The 27,566-nt window shown below is 42.0% G+C and overlaps 3 protein-coding genes across 3 annotated transcripts; 2 read left to right on the plus strand and 1 right to left on the minus strand.

Moving 5' to 3' along the window:
* Positions 1 to 2,318: 2,318 nt before the first annotated feature.
* On the plus strand, positions 2,319 to 17,707 carry p4hb (prolyl 4-hydroxylase, beta polypeptide). Its single transcript, XM_085278016.1, has 11 exons — positions 2,319 to 2,645; positions 5,092 to 5,298; positions 8,926 to 9,059; positions 9,235 to 9,372; positions 11,116 to 11,220; positions 11,324 to 11,449; positions 12,066 to 12,266; positions 12,536 to 12,656; positions 13,780 to 13,961; positions 15,094 to 15,207; positions 16,138 to 17,707. Exons 1-11 carry the CDS (start codon positions 2,507 to 2,509, stop codon positions 16,207 to 16,209), a joined length of 1,539 nt encoding a protein of 512 aa, XP_085134142.1. The 5' UTR covers positions 2,319 to 2,506; the 3' UTR covers positions 16,210 to 17,707.
* On the minus strand, positions 7,119 to 26,896 carry LOC146573294 (excitatory amino acid transporter 3-like). Its single transcript, XM_085278019.1, has 6 exons — positions 26,548 to 26,896; positions 25,422 to 25,538; positions 24,885 to 25,079; positions 24,664 to 24,798; positions 24,019 to 24,126; positions 7,119 to 9,998 (listed from the first exon to the last, which is right to left on the minus strand). The coding sequence occupies exons 1-6, from the start codon at positions 26,607 to 26,609 to the stop codon at positions 9,941 to 9,943; spliced, it is 675 nt and encodes a 224-aa protein (XP_085134145.1). The 5' UTR covers positions 26,610 to 26,896; the 3' UTR covers positions 7,119 to 9,940.
* ppp1r27b (protein phosphatase 1, regulatory subunit 27b) lies at positions 20,241 to 21,628 on the plus strand. The gene is made up of 3 exons (XM_085278017.1): positions 20,241 to 20,548; positions 20,651 to 20,801; positions 21,017 to 21,628. Exons 1-3 carry the CDS (start codon positions 20,323 to 20,325, stop codon positions 21,138 to 21,140), a joined length of 501 nt encoding a protein of 166 aa, XP_085134143.1. The 5' UTR covers positions 20,241 to 20,322; the 3' UTR covers positions 21,141 to 21,628.
* Positions 26,897 to 27,566: the final 670 nt, after the last annotated feature.

Consider the following 27,566-nt stretch of genomic DNA (forward strand, 5'->3'; position numbering starts at 1 on the left):
GTTTCCAAAAAAGTTGGGACACTTTAAGTTTAAGCTTTGTGACATGGTGTGTTATCGTGCTGGAAGCAGTCATCAGAAGATGAATACACTGTGGTGATGCAGCGATGGACATGGTGAGCAACAATAATCAGGGACGCTGTTGAGTTTAAATAATACTCAGCCCTAACTATTGATACAAGGCAGAATGGATCCCTCCGTTCATGTTGTTTACATGAAAAATGTGGCCCTACCATCCAAATCGCAAGTCAGCAGATCAAGCAAAGTCTTTTCAGTCTGGCAATTTTGTTGAGCCCATGTGAATTTTAGCCTCAGTTTCTTGTTCCTAGCTGACATGTGTGGCAGCTGGTGTGGTCTACTGCTGCTGTAGCCCATCAAGGTTTGACACGATGTGCAATCTTGGTTGTAACCAGCGGTTATTGGTTTTAACTGTTGCAGTAACCGTCAGCTTGAAGGAGTCTGGCCATTATATTCTTTTAAGAATCCCCAAAATGTCTGCTTGGAGCTCATAAAGATGAATGTCTGAAGCAGATGTTTCCTCCTAGTGAACTCATCTGTGCTGCTAAGACAAAAATCATGTAACTCCAATGTTGACTACCAACAGGGAGCACTTACAAAAACTTCAGGAAAAGGTTTGTAATGTCAATTTCACCAGTTTATTGTGGCAATTTCGTATAGATTCCCTGTTAACTTTTCTAACTGGCCATGATGTTCAGGCCCTCAGCCAGAACTGCACTGAAAACACACTTTATTCTGCGGTGGAAATCGTAGCAGTGTTTCAGGAATACTCATTTAAAACTACAAAATGAATACTTAAAAAAAGTGAACACAAATTTCTACAATCTTTAGGCTGTTATTTTTATGTCATTTTCTTTTTTTTTCTTCTATTTTTTACCTACTTCCCCTTTTCAATGGTGCATGCTTTACCCTCTGAGCCAGTTTTGTTTTGTCACAATAATTATATTAATATTTTATTCTACAGTAGGTTGTTTTTAATGCTCATGTCAGCTCATCTATATATAGTATATATATAGATGAGCTGACATATATATATATATATATATAGTAACAAGCTGGATAAACTATCCAGCTTGTTACTAGCACACAGTTCAACAACCAGTATCTGTGACTGCGGATGCATTAGTACACGTGGCACTAAATCTGCTGAACAATACATACAGGTTTTGCAACCACATATAATGGCATTCATCTAGATGACACCTTTTCAGGAAGACAATGCAAAACTTCATTCTGCACATATTCAATAAAAGAGAGTGTCTGGGTTTTAAACTGCATGCTTGCAACTATAGAGCAATAAATATGAATTAAGATGCCCTGAAAAATGTGAAAACATTTGGCTTCGAATCTCCAGGAACTGATGTCCATCCGTTCCTGAACGCAGTGATGCAACACAGTGGTAAACATGCCTCATAACATATTTAAAATGTTTTGTTGGATTTTTTTTTTAATAGCATGATTTTTGAAAAATAGAACACTTCTCACTTTAAACATTGTCTTTCATCTGGTTTGAATCAACTAAAGGGCTTTTGATAATTTACAGATAATCACATTGCACTTTTCTTGACATTTTACAGTGTCCTGACTTCTTAGTAAAGAAGGTTGTAAAACATACACTAAAATTTTCTCAAATGACTGATTTTCACAAGTAATGTTCTCATGTATGCCTGTATCTCACCATCGCAGCAGTTTTGGTTTTATTTGGTTTAAAATATGTGTATTGCAAAGATTTCTGTAGCACCATCCCACCAGATTTCCCTTTCACCAACTATTGACACAGCGTTCTGGGGATTATCCAGAGTGAGTACAGAAAGTTCCGTTTATTTGTTCAGTTCTGTTGTCAAACCAGGCTGCAATGGAGGTGTTAATGTAAAAATCAGTGTGGCAGATAAGCGTTAGTCATTCAGACTTTGCTCTGTCCTCTTTGCAAATACCCAGTTTCCAACCCCCAGCTGGTTGCATCAGTTTACACTCATATTCACCCCACAGCCAAGAGCCGAAAAAAAGAAAAGGCATTCAGTGAATTCCGATGTTTCACTATACTGTATTTCACATATTGCACTCGTGGTTCGTGCGCTGTAATGTGCTCTAATAAAGTAAATCTATAAAATATGATTACATAGTTGAGTTTGTTTCCCTGTTTAAAAAGTGTGGGCAGTTAAAAGCTTCCCATCCAGTTTTCCTGCTCTCGGCGGACTGATGTGTGCAGGGAGCGCCTCTCTTTCACTTCCAGGTGCAGCCCGCTGCGATCCAGTCACAATTCAACACGAACTGCTTTCTGCCTCATAAAGGCGCATGCGCACTACGCCTGACCCTCCGGTTTCTGCGTGCACTGCCACGTTAGTAGCGGTAGACACAAAATACCAGCTACTCTCCCAACCTTAAACGAGGGGAAACGGACCTGAAACTAACACCCGTTCCTCCACCACAGCCGTAGCCGAGCTCGTCTGAACCTTTCGTCTATTTTAGGGAAGAAAACTCGACGGCGACGATGTTGAAGTTTCTGATTTTCTGCACACTGGCTGTGGCCATCAACGCTGAGATAGCCGAGGAAGAAGATGTCCTGGTGCTGAAGAAGAGTAACTTCGACGAGGCTCTCCAGGCTCACCCCAACATCCTGGTTGAGTTCTGTAAGTGATTCTGACTGCTTTTAAAAGGTCTCCAGCTCAAGCTAAGCCTCCCGCTGCGGTCTCAGCTCGTGCAGAGCTAAGCTAGCCGAGTTAAGCCTGACATAATGTTAGCATTAAACTTTGACACTTGAGATAAGTTGCTGCTGGTTAGCTAACTCACCGACGTTGGGTTTGGTTTTTCGTTCATGCGTGACTGTAATTCACCGAGCTACAGAGCTGCTGTAGTTATTCCTTTAATGAAACGGAGAGCCTTGATCATCGGGCTGTTTTCTCGCTGTGATGGTAAAAGTAGTCAAGCTAACACCGAAGTGTAACGGGACTCTGCCGCGGAGGCAAAACTTGGCTGTGACCCTCAGATTTATTTTCTGCAAACCTCAACCAGTTTGTAACATCTGTGCGAATATAGTATTTCCTTAAATTAGCTTTATCTCTGGTGAATTGTATAGAAATTGTGCAGTGCCGTACTTAAGATACATCTGTTGCTTTAAGAGCATTATTAAGGCCACAAAGGGGTTTTTTGCACGCCTCAAATTGGGCCTTTGGGGGTGTCTGAGGAAGTTGCTGTGCACATAGCAAAAGGCAGTGAGTCTTCTCTGAAGTTAGAGAAGTCTGTGTTAGTTCTGAGTATTTAGCGTATCTTATAATCGGGGAAATATAGCGAGTTTTTTTTTTAATAAGGTGGGTTTTTTTTATTAATACAAAATTTCCCCCTAATTTGAGTCGCCAAATTGTAAAATGCAGGAAAGCTGGGATGGTGGAGAGCAGATAAATGGGTCAAGATAGGTTTCGATCGGCTGTTGCGGTTTCATGCGGTAGCTTTCGCTTTTCTTGCACCTCCTGATAATTCATTTCCCGATTGAATTGGCTTATTAAACTGGTTAGTTTGGGCTTTGCAGGCCCGTCCCGCTTCACTTTTGTCTGATTGTTGACCTCTTTCACAAAGTGTGTGACAGCTGATTGGACTAGTCGGCTCTCGGGATGGGAGGGATGAAGGGCTTTGTTTGCCCACGTCCTCCTCAGCTGGGCGGGATCTCTGCGTGCATGGAGCTAGGTTGACGTGTACTTCACAAAAGTTCAACTGTGTGTGTTTGTAATGACCCGAGTGGTACAAGGAAGTTTAGTTCTTTGTCAATACGTTTTAAAAAATGAGGTCATTAGTTGACGTGGCCTTTCTGATAAGCAGGTTTATCGGTTCCAAGTGTATAAGTACACTTCGCGACTGAACGTGAAACAAGAGGAGAGAGGCACACACAAGGTTTTGTTCTTCAGCAAAATTGTCTTTATAATCTAAGATTATCTGATCTTAGTCTTCAAGTTGTTATTATTATTATTATTTTAATCCTGGAAACATTAAAATGTGCAACTTTAATATTGGAAAAGGTTTTTCTCTTGCAATAACCCCCCCCCCCCCCCCCCCCCCCACACACACACACACACACACACCTCCCAGTTTCATTATTTTTTTATTTTGGTAAATTAGTGATATTTCAATGGTGCCTTCTAATTGGGCATTCAAAGTATTTTTTACTATGAGCCACACTAAGTCAGGCACTCTCACACCGTCTTAACTCTGATTTCTGTATCTTGTCTAAGGATGTTTAATATACAGACTGAAGGAGTCAGGGATTGAACCACCAACCTACCCTCCTTATCCACATACAGATATATTATGGATCCTTAAGGGAATCATCAAAAGTACAAGCATCCTTTAAGAAAGCTGCTAATTTCACTTTAAGTTGCTCTAAAACATTCAGATATTTTCACTATAGAATAACAGGACACTATATTGGCCATGTTTGTTTTTTTGTTTAAATGATGATAAACAGAATTGATTGTTTAGGAAAACCTCTTTATTATCCCATTGTGCCAAGCAAAGGGAGACTCAAATACTTTAATCCCACTCACACACCATCCTTGAGCAAAAATCAAATTGTACAAATTTGTGAAGCTGGATCCAAGAGATGAAATGGGGATGGAAATTCAGAACCACTTTGGAGTGTCCTATCAATCAGGATCGAATGCCTCCAGGCACTCGAGCACTTTCATCAGTGCTGCTGTCGTTTTCTGACAGCAACAATTTTGCAAAAAGACATCAGGCTCATTGCAGTTGAGCTTTTGAACATCCAAGTCCTATTTCAATAGACTTTCTACAGTCTCTACATAGTTTTCATCACAGAAGCACTGAGGCGTCAGTAAAATATTCTCTAAAGAACTGAACCTATAATCAGAACTGACTACAAATTAAATCTTATCAATCATCCCCAAGGACAGAAGGTGATGCGGAAATGGCCGATGGATAGTTTGGATGAATGTAGCTTTTTAATTTGCTGATTAATACAAATTCTCATGTGGTCTTTTGTTCTTTGTCACATTTTTGTTTTCCACCATTATGATCTGATATCATTCTCGGTAGCAATACAAACCTTTCTCTGTGTGGTTTCCTCAGATGCCCCATGGTGCGGTCACTGCAAGGCCCTGGCTCCAGAGTATGCCAAGGCTGCTGGCATGCTGAAGGCAGAGAGTTCAGACATCCGCCTGGCTAAAGTGGACGCCACAGAGGAAACAGAACTCGCCCAAGAGTACGGCGTCCGGGGATACCCCACCATAAAGTTCTTCAAGGGTGGAGACAAGGAATCTCCCAAAGAGTACTCAGGTGAGTGGGGATGGATGCGTTTCATTCATAAGTTTTAGTTTAAAAATTGGGGTGGACCATAGTTGTTTCTGGCTGCTGATTTCCAAGTAATTAAAATAGGAGTGAGGGGAGGGGGTGGAAGCATTTAAACGGTTAACACTGAGTTATTCACATACACACGCTGTCAAGCTGCCGTTTCAGCTGGTCGTGGCCCTCTCGACCTTTGTAACTTGGCATTTTGTGCCACTGCAGCTGGATTAAAGACAGAGGTGATTGTGTCCATTTCTAAATTATATCTGTACTAAAGTTCAGAGATTCAGACTATACCAAGGGACATATTACCTTGGGGGTGACACGTGTCATTAAGGAGCATACTGCAGCGGCTACTCGCACTATAACAGCGAGCATAAATGATTATTAAAACGAGAAAGCATCTCGTTTCCTTCAGCAGTGAGTCTGTACTCGATGACCGTCATGAATCTGCTTTGGTTATCAGTGTCTGTACTGCCTCTGTTCTAGCAGGATGACAAACATAAAGGAACAGAAGCTCCAGCATTGGGACTTTTTCAGAGGTCAAAGCCAATTAAGTTATAAGTGACTGTTTCTGGGGGTTTACAGGTATTCTTGTTTGTGGCCCCCATGCTAAATGTAGCCTATCCTTGTTTTCAGACTTGATAACATCAGAAGAACATTATTTCTAAAAGTTAAATCAAAACACAGACACAAGGAAGGCTCAGATCTTTTGTACAAGAGTAGAAATGTTGCATAAACAAGCTAATAAAAGCCAAAATTTGTTAAATAATTAGGAAGTTTCATTGCTGTGAACAGGTGTCGTATACACACACGAGCAGGATTCCTGCCAAATCAAAATACGCAAACGGCCTAATATAAAACAGAACGGTGGATTAAAACATTTCTGGAGTAGGATCACCAGAGCCCTCGTAGAAAGAAGTCTACATCCATGCTGTTTATAAAACAAGAATAATTTAAGTGTAGTGAGTGCAGTAACGTTTAGTCATCTAGTCAACTACTTGCATAGGTCCCCGTCAGCTCGGGGAAGGATGGACTTATGGAAAGATGACAAACTTCCACGTCAGCTTCCTGATCGAGTCTTATCAGTTACACAATGTCCTTCCTGATTCATCCATCACATGATCATTTTTCATATTTAAGCAGAAACATCAGCTTTAATTAACAGTAGCTGACTCATAAAGGATGGCAAGCTGCAGGACTCTTAAAGTAAATTTTAATCATCCTGTGGTTAAACCAGATGGTCGTATCATAGTTTCATGTGGAGAGATTTATTATTTCAATTGTTTTTAGTTTTTCTGAAGTGTCAACAACCAGAAAAAACATAAATATATAATTGAACACTTTAATTAAATGTGAAGAAGATAAATTGGTATGAATATTTGGTTCATTCCACCGACCTGTTTTACATGCAGTATAATAGAAACAGCACAACACAAACTGATATCCTAAACGTTCATCCTTTAGCTTAATTTCTGCCTCATGATGAAATTTATATGAACTACACACTTTGGGAATAACTGATGAGAAATCTGAAGTTTATCCTTTGTTACACATCTACAATACTTGTCTTTGTAGTATTGGGAGGAGACACCAATCCCCTGGGGGTTGCTTCAGGAAGGGCACCGGTGTAAAAATCTGTCAAACGTGCAGAGTTACCCGCTGTGACGATCTCCTGTGAATAAGGGAGCACCTGAAAGTAGCTTGTAGTAGTTTTAGAATCTGTTGACTTTCACTTTATTTATTTATTTTTTAGCTTTAGCAAGAATCACATCTACACATCTACTTTTATAGTATTTATTTTAGCATCATTCATCATGTTTCTCAGCTGGTGCTAAAATACTGAGCTGATGGTGCATTGCTGCTTTGTGACTTTTCTCCTTCAATGCTCTTTGATGAATTGGTCTTGCCTCTGAAATGATGCAATCTTAAGTTCTGTCTGAGCATAGTGACTGACTATTATGTCATAAAAATGATGTTATTACAGGGTTAGGGGTTTAGATTAAATTGCTGAAGCCGGGCCCGAGTGACTCCTAAGTAATATGATCTGCACAGCAGCCTAAACATGAGCCAGCCAATCGGCTGCATTAGACGGGCAGTGGGCGGGCCTTGCTCCGCACGTTCCCCTCACGCTGCCTCTGGGACGTGGTCGAGGTATGTGCATTTCTTCACGTCTCCTCTGCTGGCCTGACTCAGTTTTCAGCTGGAGGAGAAGAGAGCAGGTTGGGAAGTGCTTTTGTGGAAACGACTACTCTGACTTTAAAAAAAAAAAAAAAAAGCCGCCTCCCACGCACTGCCTGAAACCTCAAAGTGCTGCATAAAGACTACGTGCTGAATCGCCTCATCGTTTTCATAGTGAAACTGCTGTTGCATCACAGGTCCAGCCTCTTAAGTCCAGTTTAAGTAAAACCCGCAGAAAGTAAACATGTTTTAACGGCCTCACAAATGTGGCGTACAGTTTTATATTTTTCAATCATTGTGTGGTGATTAAACTGCTGAGGTACTTGAATATGAAAGGGGAAACGACTGAGCCTGAGTTGAAGTTGTAAAGAGCAGTTAGGTTTCAGAAATTGCAGAAGTGCAAAAATTTTAACTGGCAAAGGCGCTTAAATGTTCACACCCATAAAGTGAGTCGGTTGCCTCCGTGTGTTACGTGTGACCACAGGAAGTGCTGTGCAAATTCACTTCAATCTCACGCCCCCCAAAAATTTCAAGGTCTGCCTGATCCATTGGTGCTTTTTAAATAGTTTTGTACTTAAAACTAATTGGTGCACTGAATTTTTAGGCATAGTGTTACTAATGTTTTTGGGGATACAGAGGTGATTGTGAGAATAAACTCTTTAAAAATGTGATTGTCCCTGTTCAGCATGCAATTGCACCTTTCTTAAAACTCTTGATGACGTGAGTGGTTTGCTGTAACGAAAACAAATTCAGGCCAAAAAGGACAAATTAAATAAAATATGCACGTGTTTTTATACACAGACTGTAGGTTATGTCCCCAATACAAAAACATGCATGCAATGTAAAGTTGGTATTTTGTTTGCTGGTATATTATTTTTATTTATAATCATGCTTGGTTGAGATGGTAGAGTGCCACGTAATCAGCTGATGCTAGTGTTCATTGTTGACAAGCTGCCTTCATAAAAACGTACAGGTGCGCTGCACAGACACAGATCCCAGGTAATTTGTGTCATGTAAGATTTATGAAAATGTAAATTTCTGAAACTTTACTGACGGGCCTTTTTTGTGTATTGTGAAGTTGGACGTTTATGGGAATTAATGGAGCCTTTAATGGCCAGTCGAGGAACTGATGGTATTTAGCACTGGTGTTGGCTTCATTTTGTTTAAGACTGTTGCTGGTTAAAGTTAGACTGTGTTTGGGTAACGGTTTGGCTCTTACAAAACTGCTTTCAACAATATTCTAACAGCTCATCTAAATGTAATGAAATTTAGCACTGCTCTGACTCGTAGCTCGGGTTCAACTAGGTGGGCAAAGAAGAGGCAGGCACATAGATGTTTTTCAAATTAATATTCATGTACCCATTTTCCCCCCCACTCAAGATCAGCTATTTCTATTGAAATCCAAACTAAAAAGCCTGAATTACTGTTTTGTTTCAGCTGGCAGGCAGGCGGATGACATCGTCAACTGGCTGAAGAAGCGCACAGGGCCCGCCGTCGCCACCCTGAATGAGGTCACCGACGCAGAGTCTCTGATCGCTGATAATGAGGTGGCAGTCATCGGATTCTTCAAGGTGCGATTCGGATCTCTATAACTGAAATGTGTTTACGGTATCATCTCTAAAAGCAGAAGATTAGTCCTAATTCCTGCCTTTCCTTTAAAAATATACATATATTGTCGTGTTGCAATCAAAGCAGAGGTTGAAGCTACTGCAAGTTTCAATCAGAGGATTGCTGTTTGTCTTTTAGGATGCAGAGTCTGCTGGTGCCCAGGCCTATGAAAAAGCAGCTCAGGCCATAGATGACATTCCCTTCGCCAAGACCTCCAGCGATGCCATTTACTCCAAGTTTGAAGTGTCCAAGGACAGCGTTGTCCTCTTCAAGAAGGTGACTCTCAAATATTCTCTTGCGTCTGTTTGTACACAAACATGTGGACAAACTGTGTTCACAGGACATCAGGAAGACATAGTTCTCTTACTGATTTCATCTAAAGCTGTTACTCAGTCTGAGGTGTAATCGGAATACATTGTAAATATGTTGTTTGTGCCTGTGAAACGCACTTCCATGTGAGTATTTACAGTGGAGCTGCAGAAGACGCCACAGCTGTGTCTCTGATCCACACCTCTGTAATTTGATGCTGTTGAACCCACAGTATCCGCTCTCCGGTGCTAAACTTGGCTCGTTTGAGCTACTTGAACGTTTAAGACGTGCACTTTGCTCGCCCTCACTGCCGTGCATGTTGTTAGGTTACTGTCTGTCCTCCAAGCAGCTCCCGTTGGCTAAAGGCAGAGGATGAATGCATGTAATTTGAATGCCTTCCTATAAGCCTGTATAGGTAATAAAACTCACTATAATTTACACAAGAGGTCATTAACTACAGCCATCTCATGTGCAGTTGGTCAGAGATCAGTTTGTTATCTGCAGTACAGTCAGCCTGTTGATTCATCAGATTGAGTCAAAGTCCAGAGGATCTTTCAGAAGTGGTGCGTTGGCAACCATGTAACACGAGGAACCTATGGAAATGAAAACTGCTGAAAATTTACAATATCAATTACAATGCAAATATCAGTTACGAAAAGTCTGTGGATGTTTTATTGGCCAAGCGTGTTCACATGATGTCAATGTTAACCTCAAAATCATGTCAGTTACATAAATTCAAAAGAGCTCAAATTTAAAGAACATGTAAAAACAATGGCAGATTACTTGATTTAAAAAAAATGGGTTTGAAAACATTTTCACTAAAATAAAAACAAACTAGAGTTTAGAAAAGACTGAAACAGTAATGTGTACCTAAAGCTAAAATACTGTAGTTCATATCGTTTTAGTGGTTGTCAGTTTGGTAAAATGTGCCAGCACCTCCTGCTTGGTCACTTTGTTGAACATGTTTATTCAGATGTTTGGTGTCTACATGAGTTTTTCCCCTGAGCAATGATCAACAGTGAAACTCAAGAAACCGAAACATTTTCACACAGCAAAATCTGAACTATGAGCAAATCCTGGAAGCTCGACTCAAATTTAAAAGCTGCTGTGATGCCTTGCGTTGGTTTCTGGACTAACCCTTGGTGCAGTGGTTGCTGCCATGTTCGTTTTTTGGAGCCAAAGGCGGCTGAAATGACAAACAGCTGACACTAGGAAGCTCTGTTAGATAGCTGCATCTGTAAATTGTGATGGTACAACACACGTGCACAGATGCATGCTAACAAGTGCCAAATGTAACAGAGAAGAAGTAAAGCATAAACTTAAACTGCTGCAGCACAGCAAACAATGTTAACACAAACAAGGTGCAGAGATCCGGTTTGATGACAGAATAATCGAGTTGAGGTCGAGCAGGCAGCTTAATCACACCGGTTAATCGGTTAATTTGGAGCTTAAGTTTCAGTGCCATTCAGGCTGGCAGTACGCCACAGGCCAAATTTCCTCTCTGCTATTGTGCCAGTAAGAGCTGCCTGGCACAGCTGCACCACTGCTATTCTTAACAACCGATAAAAGTCTCTTCGGTCTGCTGGGGGTTACCGGGCGACTTTAAAGTGCTCTGTCTGGGAAATCTATGTCCGGTGTTCACAGGCAGACTAGATGTGACACCAGGTGGGTAATATTTGCAACTATAATGTTTCTATGTTTCCTTTGCAGTTTGATGAGGGACGCAATACCTTCGATGGTGAGCTGACCAAAGAAGCGCTTCAGTCCTTTGTCAAGGCCAACCAGCTGCCCCTGGTCATTGAGTTCACCGAGCAGGTAATCGATGGGGCTGCTCACAGCATTTAGATCCCTTTTTCTCACACCATAATGCTGTCCGCACTCCAGATGTTTTCCTCACGTGTCAAACTGTTTTCTCCAGACTGCCCCTAAAATCTTCGGCGGAGAAATCAAGTCCCACATCCTCATGTTCCTGCCCAAAGCTGCCTCAGACTTCCAGGACAAAATGGACCAGTTTAAGAAGGCCGCAGAGGGATTCAAGGGTCAGGTACGGCAAAGCTGTCACTGTAAAGTGCAAAATTGTACCATCAAGAGAGCAGTGTGGTTTTTCTTTTGGGATTGAGATGCGGGGTTTTCCAGAAAGTCTGCAGTTATTGCCCATAAAGGACATTATAGGTGTTTACAAATGTCAATAGGTGGCTGGCTGTATTAGCCAACCTAACTGTTAGAGGTTATCTCTAATCACGTGGACAAGCAATTTTGAGAGTTGGTACACATCACTCAATCGGAAGAGTGGGTATTCTCCATCATGCTAGAAAATAAGGTGCAGCACTCAGTGTCCAGCAGAAGGGAGCCAGCCATCAGTGACCTGCAATGAAGGAACGTGTTATTTGGGTGTTTTTTATATGGAGACCTCAAGGAAAACGCATTATTGAAAATGTATTTTCAGCCAAGCAGACACATGTGTTGTTGGTAAAGATGGTGAAAAACGTTTCTTTTTGAAGGTGTTTTTTGTTTTTTCTCCAGTAAACATCCAAAGTTGGCAAACATTTAATCACACTTCTTAAACTTGGCTCTTTGTACCTGTATACACCCTGACGCACGCATCAGGAGGGCTATTTTGAGTAAAATCATTCACTGACTCAGCCCTCTCTTCTGTCCAGATCCTGTTCATCTTCATCGACAGTGACATTGACGACAACCAGCGAATCTTGGAGTTCTTCGGCCTGAAGAAAGAGGAGTGCCCTGCCATCCGCCTCATCACTCTGGAGGACGAGATGACCAAGTACAAGCCAGAGAGCGACGCCATCACTGCAGAAAGCATCACTCAGTTCTGCAAACTGTTCACTGAGGGCAAACTCAAGGTGAGGGACACCGCTATACATAGACTTTATTCTGGCCACAAGAAATGTTAATTTTGGACTTAATAGTCTCCATAAATCACATAGTGAAGGCGATTGCATGACCACATCCAGAGTGCAAACATCTTTTTGGAATCTTACAAGCAATTACAGCCTTAATCCGCTTAATGCCATAAAGTATCTGTGTGATCCTTGCCTGTAGGAATGTGCTTTAAATACTCTCTCCAAACCACAGTTCGCTTTTTAAAGAAGTGATTGTCTGTTTCTCACAGCCCCACCTCATGAGCCAGGACATCCCTAAAGACTGGGACAAAAACCCTGTCAAGGTTTTGGTCGGCAAAAACTTTGAGGAGGTCGCCTTCAATCCCTCGACGAACGTCTTTGTGGAATTCTGTAAGAGCTTTCCTTTCTTTCTGCATTTCAACCTTTTTTATTTTATGGTGCAGCGTGTTTATCTCCCATATCCTTAAATGAGAAGTGGGGCAAGCAGGTCGGGGGGGTGTTCACCTGTTGGGGCGATGGCGTATTTTTGCAGTCACTCTCTTGGGTGCGAGCTTTGGCAAAGCCCCTTGTCTGAAACTCAAATCGTCTTGCTTTGCCCAAGCTAAGCCAGAAACCTGCTCATTCTCGAGGCTCACTCATGCACGCTCTCTGCAAATTAATTTGCTACCAGACACTTGATGCTGAAAAGCTCTGGTTAAATTTAGCTGTAGGATTGTTTGTTAGTGATCCTTGTCCAGATTTGCACTATTTTTGGAGCATTTTTTCCATATCTGGTTTATGTTGAGGTATGAACATCAGGAAAGGCCCCATATTCCCCGACAGGTGATGCGTTTTCTAGCCAGCCAAAGGATAGAGCCAGGTCAGGAAGCCGAGGCTGCACATGGCATGCACACTCTGTGGTTACTTGTTTCTAGCTTTATACTGTAAAGCGTTTCAAACTGAATTTTACTCACTGAGATAAAAAGAAAAACATTCCATGCATATTGAGTAAAGAGTTTCTTTCTGCAGTATAGAATTACATTTTGAGGTTTCAAATAAATGCTAAACAAATAAGTGCAAACATGTCTGCTAGTGTCTGAGCAGTTTACACCTTTTAACAAAATTAAACCTCCTTTGACTCTCTTTGATGAAAGGCCTTAAAATCAGTCCACAGGCTGGTAGAGGTAACCTCGGGGCCTTTTCTGCTCCCAGTGAACAACACTAGCTAAAGTTAGCTTAGATATTGAATCCACTATTGACGGGCTTCCAGCACATAGCTGCAGACACGCAAACCCAACTCAAACACAACCTGCAGTGGCTTCAGAAAGGATTTTATCAGCTGCTACTTTATATCCACCGTAGCTGGTAAGCATCAGTGTGCTGATGCTGTTTACTCCATCCTGGGGTGTCATTTTTAACCAGTTTTGTAAAAGTTACATTGTTTTCCCTGAGCTGATGGTTGTTGCTGTTTTTATCAAAAAATATTCACCATTAAAATTCTGGTTTTCTTTGAATAATCTTTGTGGTGATTTAGATGCACCATGGTGTGGACACTGCAAACAGCTGGCTCCAATCTGGGAGAAGCTGGGAGAGAAGTACAAGGACAGCGCCGACACTATTGTAGCCAAAATGGACTCCACAGCCAATGAGATTGAGGCTGTCAAAGTCCACAGTTTCCCCACTTTGAAGTTCTTCCCTGCAGGAGAAGAGCGCAAGGTGAGTGCTGACTGCTTTAACAGACTGTATGTAAAAGATGGAGATGGCTGACGTGGACGTTCTGAGTTTAGAGAAGGAAATGAAACCTGGCCTTCCTTGATCTGTGACCTCAGTAAAACTGTGGTCAGGACAGCTACTGGACTATTTGTCGGTCATTAGTTTCAGAGTACAGAACAATGTTGAATTTGGATTTGTTCACATTTGGGTTAAAAAAAAAAAAAGCTGATGAATCCAAGTTAAAAACAAATGACTACTAATACTGATACTTTTTAATAAACATTAGAAAATGATTCCCACTGGCCCGAACGCCACACCAGTTTTAATAACGGTTGGCATGTTACGACTGAAACTCCCTTGTCTGATCACTGAGCCGGAGAGAAGCCATTTCCACCCTCACACTAATCTTATTTATGTCTTTGCTGAGTTCTTGGAATCTGAAATCATTGCTATTGGGGTCACCTCAGTGCTATTACTGCCTCCTGATTTAGCAGCGTTAACCTTGTGCAGAAACATGAGCCCACTCCTGAAAGTTTCTGCAGCATTTTGTTGGTGTGCGGTTCTGGAGCATTCCTGCTCGATGGCTTCACTCACTTTAAGATGGCCTGCACATGCCTTGCGCTTTATTGGCCAGGCATGCTCGTGCCACTTTCTCTCAGGAATCTTAAACGAGTGCTATATACCAGGGTCACCCCATAATAAGTCTGCAGATTAGCCTGTGACACTGATTAGTGGAAGCATGCAGAGGAGTCTGGAGGTGGCTGCAATGACAGACATGATTGTCTGATTTAAAATGCTAAAATTAAATTTGCTGGTTTTCCAAAAGTTGACCGTCTGTCTTTACTTTTTTCCTGCATATAGAGCAGCTTTGGACATTATAAAATAAGCAAATCTACTCAGTGTTTGCAATTAAATGCTTTGTGTGCATTTCTCAGAAACAAATATGGAAAAGTTTTTAACTTTGAACAAATTTATATCAAATTTATGTTTTCAGTGCACAAGATTTTATTTCCAATTTTATTTGTAGTGTTTTCCAAAAGGAAATAAGTCTTTTGGATGAGGATTAGTATGCACATCAGTCAGAGGAGACTCTTCCTTTCTTGGTTTTCTTTCTGAAATGACGTCTCATCTGCAGGTGATCGACTACAACGGGGAGAGAACACTTGAGGGCTTCACCAAGTTCCTGGAGAGTGGCGGCAAAGAAGGCGGTGCCCCCGCAGGAGATGATGACGATGACCTGGAACCTGAGGTGAGATCCTCTGAACAGAGGTGCTCTGAAGTGCACAGACGGCACTCTTGCGGTCACCGTTGAACCTCATTGATTAGATGCTCGCCGGTATCGCATTTGAGCTTTCACGGATGTAGATGTCCAAATAATCTGATGTCTGGGTGCAGGTTTGAGGCAAAGCTGTTTTCTTGCCCAGATGTAAGCAGCTGATCAAAATGTATGTTTAAATTTTCTGGATAAAAGCCAGAATTACGACATCTATGGATTCAAATACTTGAAGAAAATAAAGACTTTGGTGAAGTTTCTGAAACTCGATGTATGCAGAGATACTCTACCGTACTTCCCTGTGTCACTCTGGCGTGCACGTTAGCATGGGAGACTTTCTCCTGACACCTTCCCACTCCACCGTTGCCACCACGCCCCCCCTTCACACAAGTCTAATTGCAGCCCAGTCCTTTAATGCCTCCTGCAGCTGTTGTCGCTGTTCACTGGGCTTCGCCTGGAGAGCTGAGCCTCCAGGAAAAAAGCAGCACGTGCAGCGTAGCAGTCACCATTAGCATCTTCACATATCCCACACCTCTCCTCACCACACCTGTCCTCAGACTAGACAGAAGAAATGCCCTGTAAAGCAGAGATGTCATCAAAATGGCGAGCTGTGTGTCTGATGGTGTTGACTCAAGGTCTTGTTTAGTGATGAAGGGATTCAGGGTGACATCGGGGGTTATTTTCGGTAGTTTGCCGCAGCAGCAGGATTTGTTGAGTTGTCTCAATAAGCAAAGTTTTACTTTAACTCTGACTGTATCAGTAGATATCAGCATTTTTCAATTAAAGTGTTCCTTTAATGTCGTTGAGTGGTTTATGTTGACAGTTTATATTTAAGCTATAAACCATCTGTGGTACAGAGTAAATTGGACTTTGTTGAATCTCTAACCCTTGTTCTCTGCTCTGCAGGACTTGGAAGACGTGGAGGACGACTCCGATAGTGAGGACGGCACTGACGACGACGGACACGATGAGTTGTAAACGTCGGCAGAAACGGAGGGAGAGGAGAGTCCCGCCCTAACCCTCCCAAACAGTCACCATCACCACCTTCACTTCTTTGTGGACCTTCCCTGTCCTGTGAACATTCATTATTCCCCTTTAACTGCCTCTCAGTCAGTCAATAAGCTGGCCTGATAACAGCCCGCCAGCTAGTCAGTCCATCATTGGCATGGCAGGGTTTTTTTTTTCTTTCTTTTTTTTTAACCCCCTCCCCGGCTCGTCACATCTGCAACCTCCAAACCTCTGGCTCAGACTGGTCTTGTCCCACCTGGCGGGACCCTGTGGAACAGTGCACCATTTCCTGTGGGAGACCTCAATGCCTTGTCTGCAAAGCTCCACATCAGCTGTCTGCCTTGTATATTTTGAACCAAATGTAAGAAAGAAAAAAAAAATGGCATTGAGATCCAAGTTTTCAAAATGTTTGTTTTTCCACACGCCCCCCTCCTTTTAAAGAGTCGTTGCTGTTCATTTGTTCAGTGTGGGTATCGGCAAATCGAGCGTTGTAACCTATGTTTGTATGTAAGGGGGGGGCGGGCTGCTGCCAGTGTTCTTCTCCCTCTGATAGGACCACAGGTTTGTGTGACGGTTTTGTAAGGACTGATCTCTCAGGGGAAAAGGGGCCATCCTGTAGATGTTTTCACTAAAATAACCCCCATGGTGTAGCACAAAGAGCCCCCCCATCTGTAGCCGAGACCAATTTATTTTCTTTCTTTCGGGGGGGGGGGTCTGTCATTTCTTCATTCCCAAATCTTTCGGTTCTGTCTCCTCGTTTCAGCGCGGCTACTAACTATTCTGAAAGGAACAAAGTTAACTTTTTGGGGAAATCGTATTTTATTTAATTGCTTTTACTTTGAGTTTTTTTTTTTTTTTTTTTTTTTTTTTTTATTATTTAGGACTTGTCATCTTTTTCTTTTTTTAAATAATGTACCATTGTGCCCAACTGTTGCCGGTTTGGCCCGGTTGGGGCAGAGTTGGCCTGTGTGGACGCTCTCAGACCTGGTGGGTGGGAGTATGGGGGATTCTGATGGGTTGCACTGCATTCATGCCTAATCAGAGATTCATGTGTTTACTACAGCAAACAGAGATTGGTTAAGTTTACTGGTCGGGTCGGTCTGAGAGACGTGTCTGATATCTGAAGCGGGGAGGGAACAATTGGAACAGCCCCACCCCTCACCCATACTGTACCTCCTGCATCCCTTTTGGCTCTACGCAGCACCCTTACTTTGCGCGTGTGTGTGTGTGTGTGTGTGTGTGTGTGTGTGTGTGTGTGTGTGTGTGTGTGTGTGCGCGCGCGCGCGCGCGTGTGAGTGAGTGTGGGGCAGGGAGGGGAGGCTTGAGTAGAGCGAGGTGATGTCAGCTGAACAGCGATGGTGGTGTGGGAGGGGGAATCCTAACGAAGCATTCCATCATATCCAAATTAATGTGGAAAATGTGAAATGGTGGCCAATAAATAAATTTTAAAAAAAATGTAAAAATGAAATGCCTCGTTTGGTTTTTTTTCCTTTTTTTTTTGTTTTTTTTTTTTTGTATTTTATTTGTTACTGAAACTACACACTACCGATTTATTTCAAACATGATCTAAATGAGAGCTACTCCCCCAACTGTATACGGTAGATAATGTTCAATCTGGAAAAAAGTAGTCAAAAGTAAATGATTATAAATTTAAGCCCATATGGAGTATTCAAAATCAAAATGGGATTTATTAAAAATGAAATGAAGCAAAAATAAAGACCTGGAAGACAGAAGGATCTATAATAAATGTAGTTATATTAATAAGTGCAGAAAATGACCAAAAATTCCTTTTTGTTGAATCTATAGGTTACAACTGTAGATTTAGCTTTTACAGATTTGTGTTTTCAGTCTTTTATGTCACAGGTTTAAAACATGAATTATTAAAGGAGGCAGAGTCCTGATAAAGCCACAGTCTCAAAGCCAACACTCAAAAATGTCAGTGTCCTCAGAGACTAAAACTATAACACTTTTTCAACCTCTTAGTACAATATTTTTTCAGTTTCTATTTTTCTAAAATATAGATTTGGTTTTAGTGAACAGCATTCTTGTTTTTTTTTTGTTTCAGGTATTACTGAAGTAACTTTGGACCAAACTGGGATGCTGGAATCGCATCAATAGCACAGACAGACGTGTAGTTCATTGAAATGCTGTAATAAATCAAAACTACCCTACATATTGTTTATGGTATTTAAAGTTAAAATTAAATCCCAGCAAAGTCGAAATGCATCGTGTGTGCACGTCTTCAGCTGTTTGTGTTCACAGATCAGCTGAACATGCAGTACAGCCTCACAGGGCTGCTAATGTGCCCGTTGACTGGTGTTTGTGCCGCTTTCCGGCACGTAGCCAGCATACTGGAGGTCAGCAGTGGGGTCAACAGTCCAAGCCCTCTGCCCCTCCCAGTGCAGCCTTTCAGTCAGCAAACTGAGGCCTGCGAAACTGGAGCGAGGAGTTTCTCAGTCCTAAAATGTGGCTCGGTTAATTATTCTCCAGAGGCTGGGTTGTCTCCTGGTTTGTCTTATTTCACCGTGAAGGTCTCAAAGCTCCATACTAAGTGGTTAAACAAATAACTAGTCAATAAAAAAAAACCCAGTGTGTGATTGTCCCTCCTCGGTGAGAGCCGCAGACCTGTTCGTCGATGTTCAGTTTCTAAACTTTTTAAATGACTGATTAAACTATGCTGTGGACACAGGACGGTGCATGTTTAGCTGATGTAAAGTCCCCAGGATGAATTTTTGTGGTTAAAAATGATCAGGCACGCAGTCACTGTCTCATTCTCACCATCTGATGATGAATCACTGAATCCTGTAACACGCCCATGAGTCAGTCAGTGAGCGAGGGCCAGATGGGAAAAAAGGCTCACATCAGACTTTTCTTTATTGCAGAAAGCCTTTTTTTAAATTCTGCTTTATTTCTCCATGCATTCACTTTTCATCCACGCCATCATTTATTCAAGTCACAGGGGAGGCTGTCTAAGCAGAGATGCTTACTTCATCTTATTTATTATTACTTACTTTGCCCATATTAGCTTCTCTTCATTGGCTTCTTGTTAAAACCAGAACTTAAAATCTTTCTCTTCGCATGCAAGGTCTTAAATAATCAGTGTATCACCTTCAGTTTTCAGGCTGTACTTTTAAGATTTGGCTTAAAACTTTCCTTTTTCACCAAGCTTGTAGTTAAGGCTGTATCAGGTGACCATCCCTTAGTTGTTCTACAATAGGTAAAGGTTGCTGGGGCTTTCCCATAATGCACCGAGTGTTTCCCTGTCACTCTACATGATACCAGGAGCCACCACAGGCTCAATACCAAACTTGATGAGAAATTTTTTTTTAAAAACAAATTTAAAAGAGGCGGAGTCAGAGGACTTCACAAATGTGTTTACATTTTTCATCTGGAGATTATCACTGAACAAAACTTCAAGGCAATTCATCCATCTGTATTTTAGCATCGCACAGCTCGAAAGACAAAAACAGCTTAAAGTGAAATGAAGCAAATCTTCACATTTAAGGAGTCTGAGGAAGACTGTGCTGCCTTACTGATAAAGAGGATGATGCAAACCCCAGTAATCTGGAAGTTACCCATCCTGTGTTACACATAATGATGACCATGATGACAGTCGTCCTTTCTTGACTGTTTGTGTCAGGCAGTTACTGGTCAACAGCCTCCACATGCCAGCAACCTTACCCCTCTGTGACCCCCCCACCAACACCGCCTGGTGTTTACTAGAAGCCTCCATCTTCTCCCACCCCCTCCCAGCTGGCAAGATGTCACCGCTATCTTTAAGTGAACAGCATCTGGGCATGTGGGGGTGACAGCAGCGGTAAGGGTTACTGGCTGTAATGTCTGGAGACGTGAAGCTTGTGACAGGCCAGTGGGACGGCCTGCCAGAGGGACTACTCATCTTCCAAATCTCGCCACTGGATCTGTGAGGTGTTGCATCCTAAAATAGCCCGACAGAGTATAAAAAGACCCACGGGGAGGCCGGGCCTTCAGAGGAACTCTTCACTAGAAAGCAAGAGAGCCACACTGAGAACAGACCGACTGATCTTTTTCTAGTTGCTGCATTTGAAAACTTCTGCAGAGACCATGATGAAATACTATCACTGCCCTGCATCCCAGACCTTGGGAATCAAACCTTGCAGCCAGGACATCCCAATCACCTGCAGAGGCGCTGCTTCTCTGAAGCCAATCCGAAGTGTCCACTTCCCCAATGACATCCTTTTCCAGGACTATGTGCGACAGGGCGAGCTAGAAAGGATTGGACGCTTCATCCGAGCCCAGAGAGTGACGCTCGACACCATTTACCACTCCGGTGAGAGCCACGCAAATGAAAGGCTCAGTTACACTAGTAGAAATGTTTCTTCTCAGACTTTATTCAGTGCGCTAACTGTGTCCTGCTTTCCTCTCTGAGCAGGCATGGCTGCAATCCACGAGGCCGTCCTGTCTGGGAACCTGGAGTGTGTGAAGCTCCTGGTCCAGTATGGAGCAGATATCCACCAGAGAGACGAGGAGGGATGGACCCCTCTGCACATGGCCTGCAGTGATGGCTTCCCAGACATCGCACGGTGAGCCTCGAGACTTTCTCCTTTATAGTTAAAAAGTTTAGCTTAAGGGAAGATTGTGTGCAATGCAAATCCAAGGAAGCCACACGAATCGCAGTGAGCCAGCTGGAGGAGGCTGACATCATGTTTACAGTGGCTCCACAGATGTAGAAGGTCACGCTCCCTGACACTGAAGCATGGTGATCTTTTTCACTGACGACGGTTTATCTTTCTTTCAGCTTTCTTCTCTCCCTGGGTGCCGACCCCGAGCTGGAGAACGACTGCGGGGAGAAGCCGGCTGATCTCATCGATGAGGACAACAAGGAGCTGCTGGAGCTTTTCGGGCTAGCTGCCAACGACTGAGACTCCCTGAAGCAGCCTTTAAACCCTGAAAATCGTCTGCTCTGCAGGAATGGTTAGGCAAAGCCACGTCGGTCCAGGATCCTGACTCTGTGAGGTGCCTCAACTTTGATCCAGGACTGCGGAGGTCTGGTGGAAGGAGGGCTGACAGAGCTGGTCTGGATGCCCTCTGAGTGGAGTCGATGTTCGCTGGAAGGAGGACTCCACCTAAAACTCCAGCAGCACAGATTTGTTGTTTCCTGTCAGGGCTTCAGATCTTTTTTTTAAATGCTGTGAACGAAATGAATCTTTGGATTTTGTTTGGTAGAAACTTTACGACTTTTGCCTGTTGAAAGCTTTGAACTAACAAAACCAAACAGGCTGCAGTGTGTGCAGTGTGCGGCTTATCAAGTTGGTTACTTGTGCCTTTTGATTATTGTGAGTTAAATGTTCTCTTTATAGTCTTTTGTATGACTTTTTATACTTATTTTTTAAATAAAGTTTATCAGTTTGTCTGACTTTGCCGTCATTTCCCTGCTTAACGTGAAAAAACCTCTGTCTCATGTTTCACATGAACATATGTCAATGCTGCATTTGCATCTTTAAAATGACATCAAACTAATCGATCACAGAGGAAAACCGCAAAAAGCCATCATAGCCTCTTGTGCCAAAAACTGCAGTACCTCCAGTGACCACTTGAGGCTGGCTCCAGTTGATCCCATTTTAAAGCGTCGAGATGAGCATTTTGCTTCCCCATGTTGGTATGAATATTAAACATATAAGGTTAATTCATAATAAATCAAAATGAATGACTGAGCCCACAAAACTTATCTCAGCACTGTTTACAGAGGTCAGAGGTGAAGGATCATTTGCATAGGAAACTTATGGCCAACTATGGAAGCACATCCTGGGAGCGTTTCAGCCACAGCAGCCTCAGGTCAGCTAATTGGTTGGTGGGACAAAATGAAAAAGGTATTCTGGACGTATTCCCTCAACACTGCCACTTACTGTGGTTTTAATGAGGACTTACTGTAGATCTATTTCTTACAGTCAGTATGTTGGTCCTAAATTTGACCCAAGTGACTGGCACTGACCTGAAAATATTGTGTTTCCTCAGTGACAGCGCAGTGTCTTCAGTGTATCTGCTCTATTTTAGTGTCCGTTTTGTTTTGGGTTTCAGTCTCTTGTGGCTACTCTACCCTGACTTTGCACTTCCTGTGAGATGCCCTGAGAGGATAGAGAAATAATGCATGTTCTTATAGCTTTCCCCTTGTTGAGGGAACCGGTAATTGTTCTGTTGAAATCTTTGTGTCTCTGCAGCCTGAAGATTAAGATTTTTTTTAACTTGGTCAAATTTTTGGCCATTCTCTGGCCATTCTTTTCTGGCCACTTTTGACTTTTCTTTTTTTCTCATTCCGTTTATTGAGCACAGGTGAGTTGAGGGACACCACTAATACTTCAACTAGTTTTTGTTTTTTCACCTTTTTTGGTTTGTGGTAAGGCATAATGTTAGAACTGTAGCTGCTTTGACATAATAATAACTTTATTTGTAAAGCACTTTTCAAAACCCAAGTGCTTCCTAGTTAGAATAAAAGCCGAATACAGAGATGTATGTGGAAACATGCAGACACATAAACAAACAGGTTATCATCCATAAAGTCAGATATTCACTCCAACTATGGCCAAAATAAATATGAAAAGATTAAGGGATATATTAATATGAGTCACTAAACTGCTAAATATTTCAAAATATGGTGGGTGAAACTGATCTCAGAACAGGTAGTCCTCTGAGGACCAGATTCTGTAATTTTGGTGCTGTGCCAATGGCTATGACATAATCAGAGCAACAATGCCACAAATCCCAGGCAGCTGTAAGTTTTGCAGATGTGCACATGCATGACACATTTAAGGTGCTGGTGTAAATTTGTAAACTTTGGCACTGTTGACCGAAGACAAAGGAAGAAGAGGGAGAGTGTGGAGGTGAGAATAGCGAGCGGGGACTGTGAGGGGTAAAGACAGATGGAGCATACTGGACAATATGAATATGGAGCTCCCCAGCAGGAGGCAAGGTTCCCCCCCCTTTGGTGGTCCTCCTCGGGTCCTTGTACTCTGGGGCCTCTGGATATCTGGGGCCTGGATCTCCTCCATACCTGCTTCATACCCTGGTGGACGGGGCTATGGCTCCCCACACTCCCTAGCAGATCGTTACATGGAGAAACCTTTGGAATACAAGCATGCTGATCCACACAGGTATGCACACAGGTGTACACACGGGTATTCACAGACGCGGACTACACCTTTCTTGGCTGCTGCCTCAAAGCACATTGTGTGCTGTCTATCTTGCATGCTGCACAATATAGTTTATTATTTAGTATCTACTGTTATCTACTGCTAGCTTTATTGTGATGGTGCTGTTTTTTTTTATTATGTTGCTCTTTGCTGTTTGCTTTCTCTTCTGTTTTTTTTCTCCATACAGGTGATCCAGGTGTTTTGTTTGTTTTTCTTTTCTTTTTTTTTTCTTTCTTCCCCCCCTTCTCACCGTCTCTTCTCCCCTCTGGTTTTCTTTCTCTCCCTCTCTTTCTTTCATTCTTTCTCCCTGTCCTATCCCCCAGTCATGTCTGTCCCATTTGTAGCAACCGAAAATAAAATAAATTCATAATTATAATAAAGGTCAATCAAATGGACCAATATGGCAAGGCCATGATGATCCACTTGGTAAAATAAAACAACTTGGCATCTTTCTTGGCCTTAAGACAACAATTCTGGTGGCTAAAGATCCAAACGGGACACAAAAAAAGAAAAGGCTAAATTATCATATCGTAACAACAACAAATCCTAAATGGGCCTTAAGCACCTCTGAGAAAATCTTATGGTTAAAAAGAAAAGAAGTCATCATAGTTACTGTATCATTTCCTGTCTATGCTCCTCCAGTTCTTTTTTGGACACTTCATAGATGATCGACACACCAATGCAGTCTGAAGAGACGTTGACGATGGTGTTGCATCGATCTCTGAAAGGCAAAGAATGACCACAGAACGCAGCCAGTCAGCAAATTGTTCTTTCTGAACTCTGATAATGAGTTTCAACCCTCAAACACATGAACAGCTAAACATAGCACATCAATACAAATATGAACAGTCATCATAGTGGTGATGATGTGGGTTTGTTTTGCAGCCCCAGGCCTTCAGCAGCTTTCAGTCATTGAGCCGACCATGAACTCTTCTGTATATCAAACTATTCTAGAGTCAAATGTGAGGCCATCTGCCGACAGCTAGAACTGGGCTGAAAAAGAGCTGTGCATAAATGAATGCCTGAAAACCTGAATGAACTGAAGCAGCATTGTTGAAAAGAGTGGGCTGAAATTCCTCCACAGTGACATGCAAGATGATAAAGCCCCACAAAACAGTTACTTCGAGTTACTGCAGGACTTCAGGAATTTGCTGAGATCTTTGGAACTTTACACAAACACAGCAAACAGTTTTTAAGATGTGAAAAGGCAGCAGTAGTAATGTGTCAGACATTAAAATGAACAGAAAGCGAAACTTACAGGAGCCATTCTACAGCCACCAGAATAGAGGCATCCTGAGCAGGTAAGCCGACCGCTGTCAGAACAAACAGAGTGGTCACTGCTCCTGTAGCTGGGATCCCTCCTGCACCGATGCTGGTGGCTGCTGCCGTCACACTGCACACCAAAGCAAAGCATACAGACTCTTCAGAGTCTGCATGATGCATTTTTAAAGGCCTGAAACAACAGAAATACTGAGGTACGCAATGGTAAATAACTGGCTCAAGTTCAGATTGATGCGGTTGAGCTGGGCGATGAAAACGACTGCGACCACTTCGTAAAGGACGCTTCCGTTCATGTTGGTGCTGGTGCAGATGGGCAGCATGAAGCGAGGGACTCTTCTTTTGATCCTCAGTTTCTCCTCACAGCACAAAAACATGAGGGGCAATGCAGCAGAGCTATGAGAGGCAGCACATCATTTGTTAGTGCTTGAACAGCTATGGAATTATAAAACATTTACTCGGTCAGCTGTGAGGCCTTTGCTAAAACCTTTTCTTTATCTGGCTTCACTTAAACCAACATATTTTACAAAGAAGGTCAGACTATGTCAGAAATTAATAATAGAAACTGGCTGCAACACGAGTAGCAGTATTGAGAAAATGGAAAAATGTGTCATAAATAAAGCCTAACAGAAGCCAGGAAGGAAAAAGTGAACCACCTTCATAAGCCTGTAAATCCAGGATTACATCTGAACTTACCCTCTGATTACAACAGAACACCGCCCTCAGTGTGTGTCTTACCTGGATGAGATCAGCATTGCAGTGACTAAAGTGACCGCTCTCATGACAGGGAGGGGGTTACGCCTCACAAACAAGAAAAAGATCATTGGCAGAATCACCAGGCCATGGATCAGAAGCCTGAAAAAACAGTATATACACAGCCAACTGTGATTATACCAAATACAGTTTCTCACTGCCTAAAACAATGAGACTCAACTGAAGGATTTATATATCTCCATTGTTCCAAATCCCCCCAAAGACGACTTTTTTTTTTAGATAACAGACCTATCTGGTAGTTAGTCACTTCTGACAGAAACCCTTCATTTTTGTTTTTTAGCCTTCATCGTGCTAATTTTTCCATCCCACAACTTTGTAAAAGATTTGGATAAAAATGAAAGTTACTCTGAATGAATCATCAGTGTAAACCCTGTCTGTTAGATTTTTTAAACGAACAATGAGTATTTTTATTTACACTTGCAATTTAAAAAAGAAATAGTGCTGTTTTGGTATAAACTAGCACATTTGGTTTTTATTTTGTATTTCTTTTTTATTCTTTCTGTTTTATTGTAATATTTAATTTTAGTAAATAAATTGCAGGAGCAACCTTTTCTAATGTTCCCATGTAAACTTTATTTGAATTATTTCAACAGCAGCTTTCAACTGTCAACAGTGGAAACGGTGAAAACACCTGCGATGGCTCCATTAGCCCACTAGATGTAGCTGTTTAACCTGGTGGGATTTTCACCTGCAACAAATATGCCAAAAAGAGCGAGTTCTGATCATCTGTGACCAGCTAAACATTTTAATAACAGCTGCTATCAACATAAAAGAAAAAGAAGGAAATAAAGAAACCACTGGCGCATGCGCAATTAATATTGACATTATTTTAATTCACATTTACCCTGATTAAAATTCAGTGATTAAGCCTGTTGACTTGCCTCATACTGTTTGACTTGCATCAGAAGTAAATTAACCCTGTAAGTTTATTTATAAAACACTTCCACAGACATTTAGTCACAGAGCGCTGTGCAGCTAAACAATAACCTGGAATAATCACAATAAAGTGAAATTAAAATACATTTAACAGCAGCACAAAACCATACCGCTCAGAACAAAGTAATTGGTGGGTTAACCAGTCATCACTTACCACCAGCAACCCCCAACACACTTAGGAACAAAAACTTGTTGACCAGGACAAAGTTCCAGCATTTGAGCAGCCTTTGCCTCCAGATCGCAGCATCGGCAGCAGTGTTTTCCTCCTCACGACCGTTAGTCGCCATTTTTCTGCTGCACAGTTAGCTAAAAATTTAGCCACATTCGCTGGCTACTAATCAGGCATTTATAAAATAATTTATAATTAGATATTTATGAACAAAGTTAAGAAACCATTTCGATAAATAAATAATGAATATAATGAACATAAAATGATCGCAAGCCTCAGAAATCTGACTTTTACCGACTTTTCACAGGTATTCTAGGATGGAAGTCACGTGACCACCAGGCGAAACTCCTTGGCGCGCTGATTCCAACTTTTGATTGTTTGTTTTTGTTTATTTGTGATCGTTTTTATTTATTTGTTTGTTTTTATCTTTGGAGAAGTTTGTCTATTTATTTATTTATTCTGTGAGAAAATTTGGTCAGTGTGAGGAATGGGAAAAAATACAAATAAAAATGTACTTATGAAAAGAAAGGACGAGGGCACAGAAGTTATTACAAACTGAATTCAAAAGAGGAGATGAAGGCTCGCTGGCTTTCTGATTTGCTCATTCTTGGACTGTTTAAAAGTCAAGTTTCATTTCATTGTTCAGCTGGTGAACATTGGGTTTCCTGCCAGAACATTTGCATTGATAAGAATGAGAATAACTTTCTTGGTCCCAAAGGGAAACTTGAGTGTCTGACATAACTCATGTCCTATTTGTATGAGAATTTAAAAGCCTGATGGCTGTGGGTGCGAATGATCATCCAGTACTGATGTTTTTCTGTTCCTGTACCACCCGCAGTGTGTCCAATCTGCCAGCTTTCTTCACTGCTTTGCCCAGCCTCCTTGCATCCATGTTTCTGATGCTGTCTTCCCAGCAGGCCGCAGCATAGAAAATCACACTTGCAGTTACAGACTGACAGAACATCTCCAGCAATTTACTGCAGATGCCAGGAGATCTTAGTTTC

This window comes from Mchenga conophoros, linkage group LG6, assembly GCF_057382185.1.
Source record: "Mchenga conophoros isolate Kocher_MC1m ecotype Shallow Benthic linkage group LG6, M_conophoros_male_GT1.1, whole genome shotgun sequence".
NCBI lineage: Eukaryota > Metazoa > Chordata > Actinopteri > Cichliformes > Cichlidae > Mchenga > Mchenga conophoros.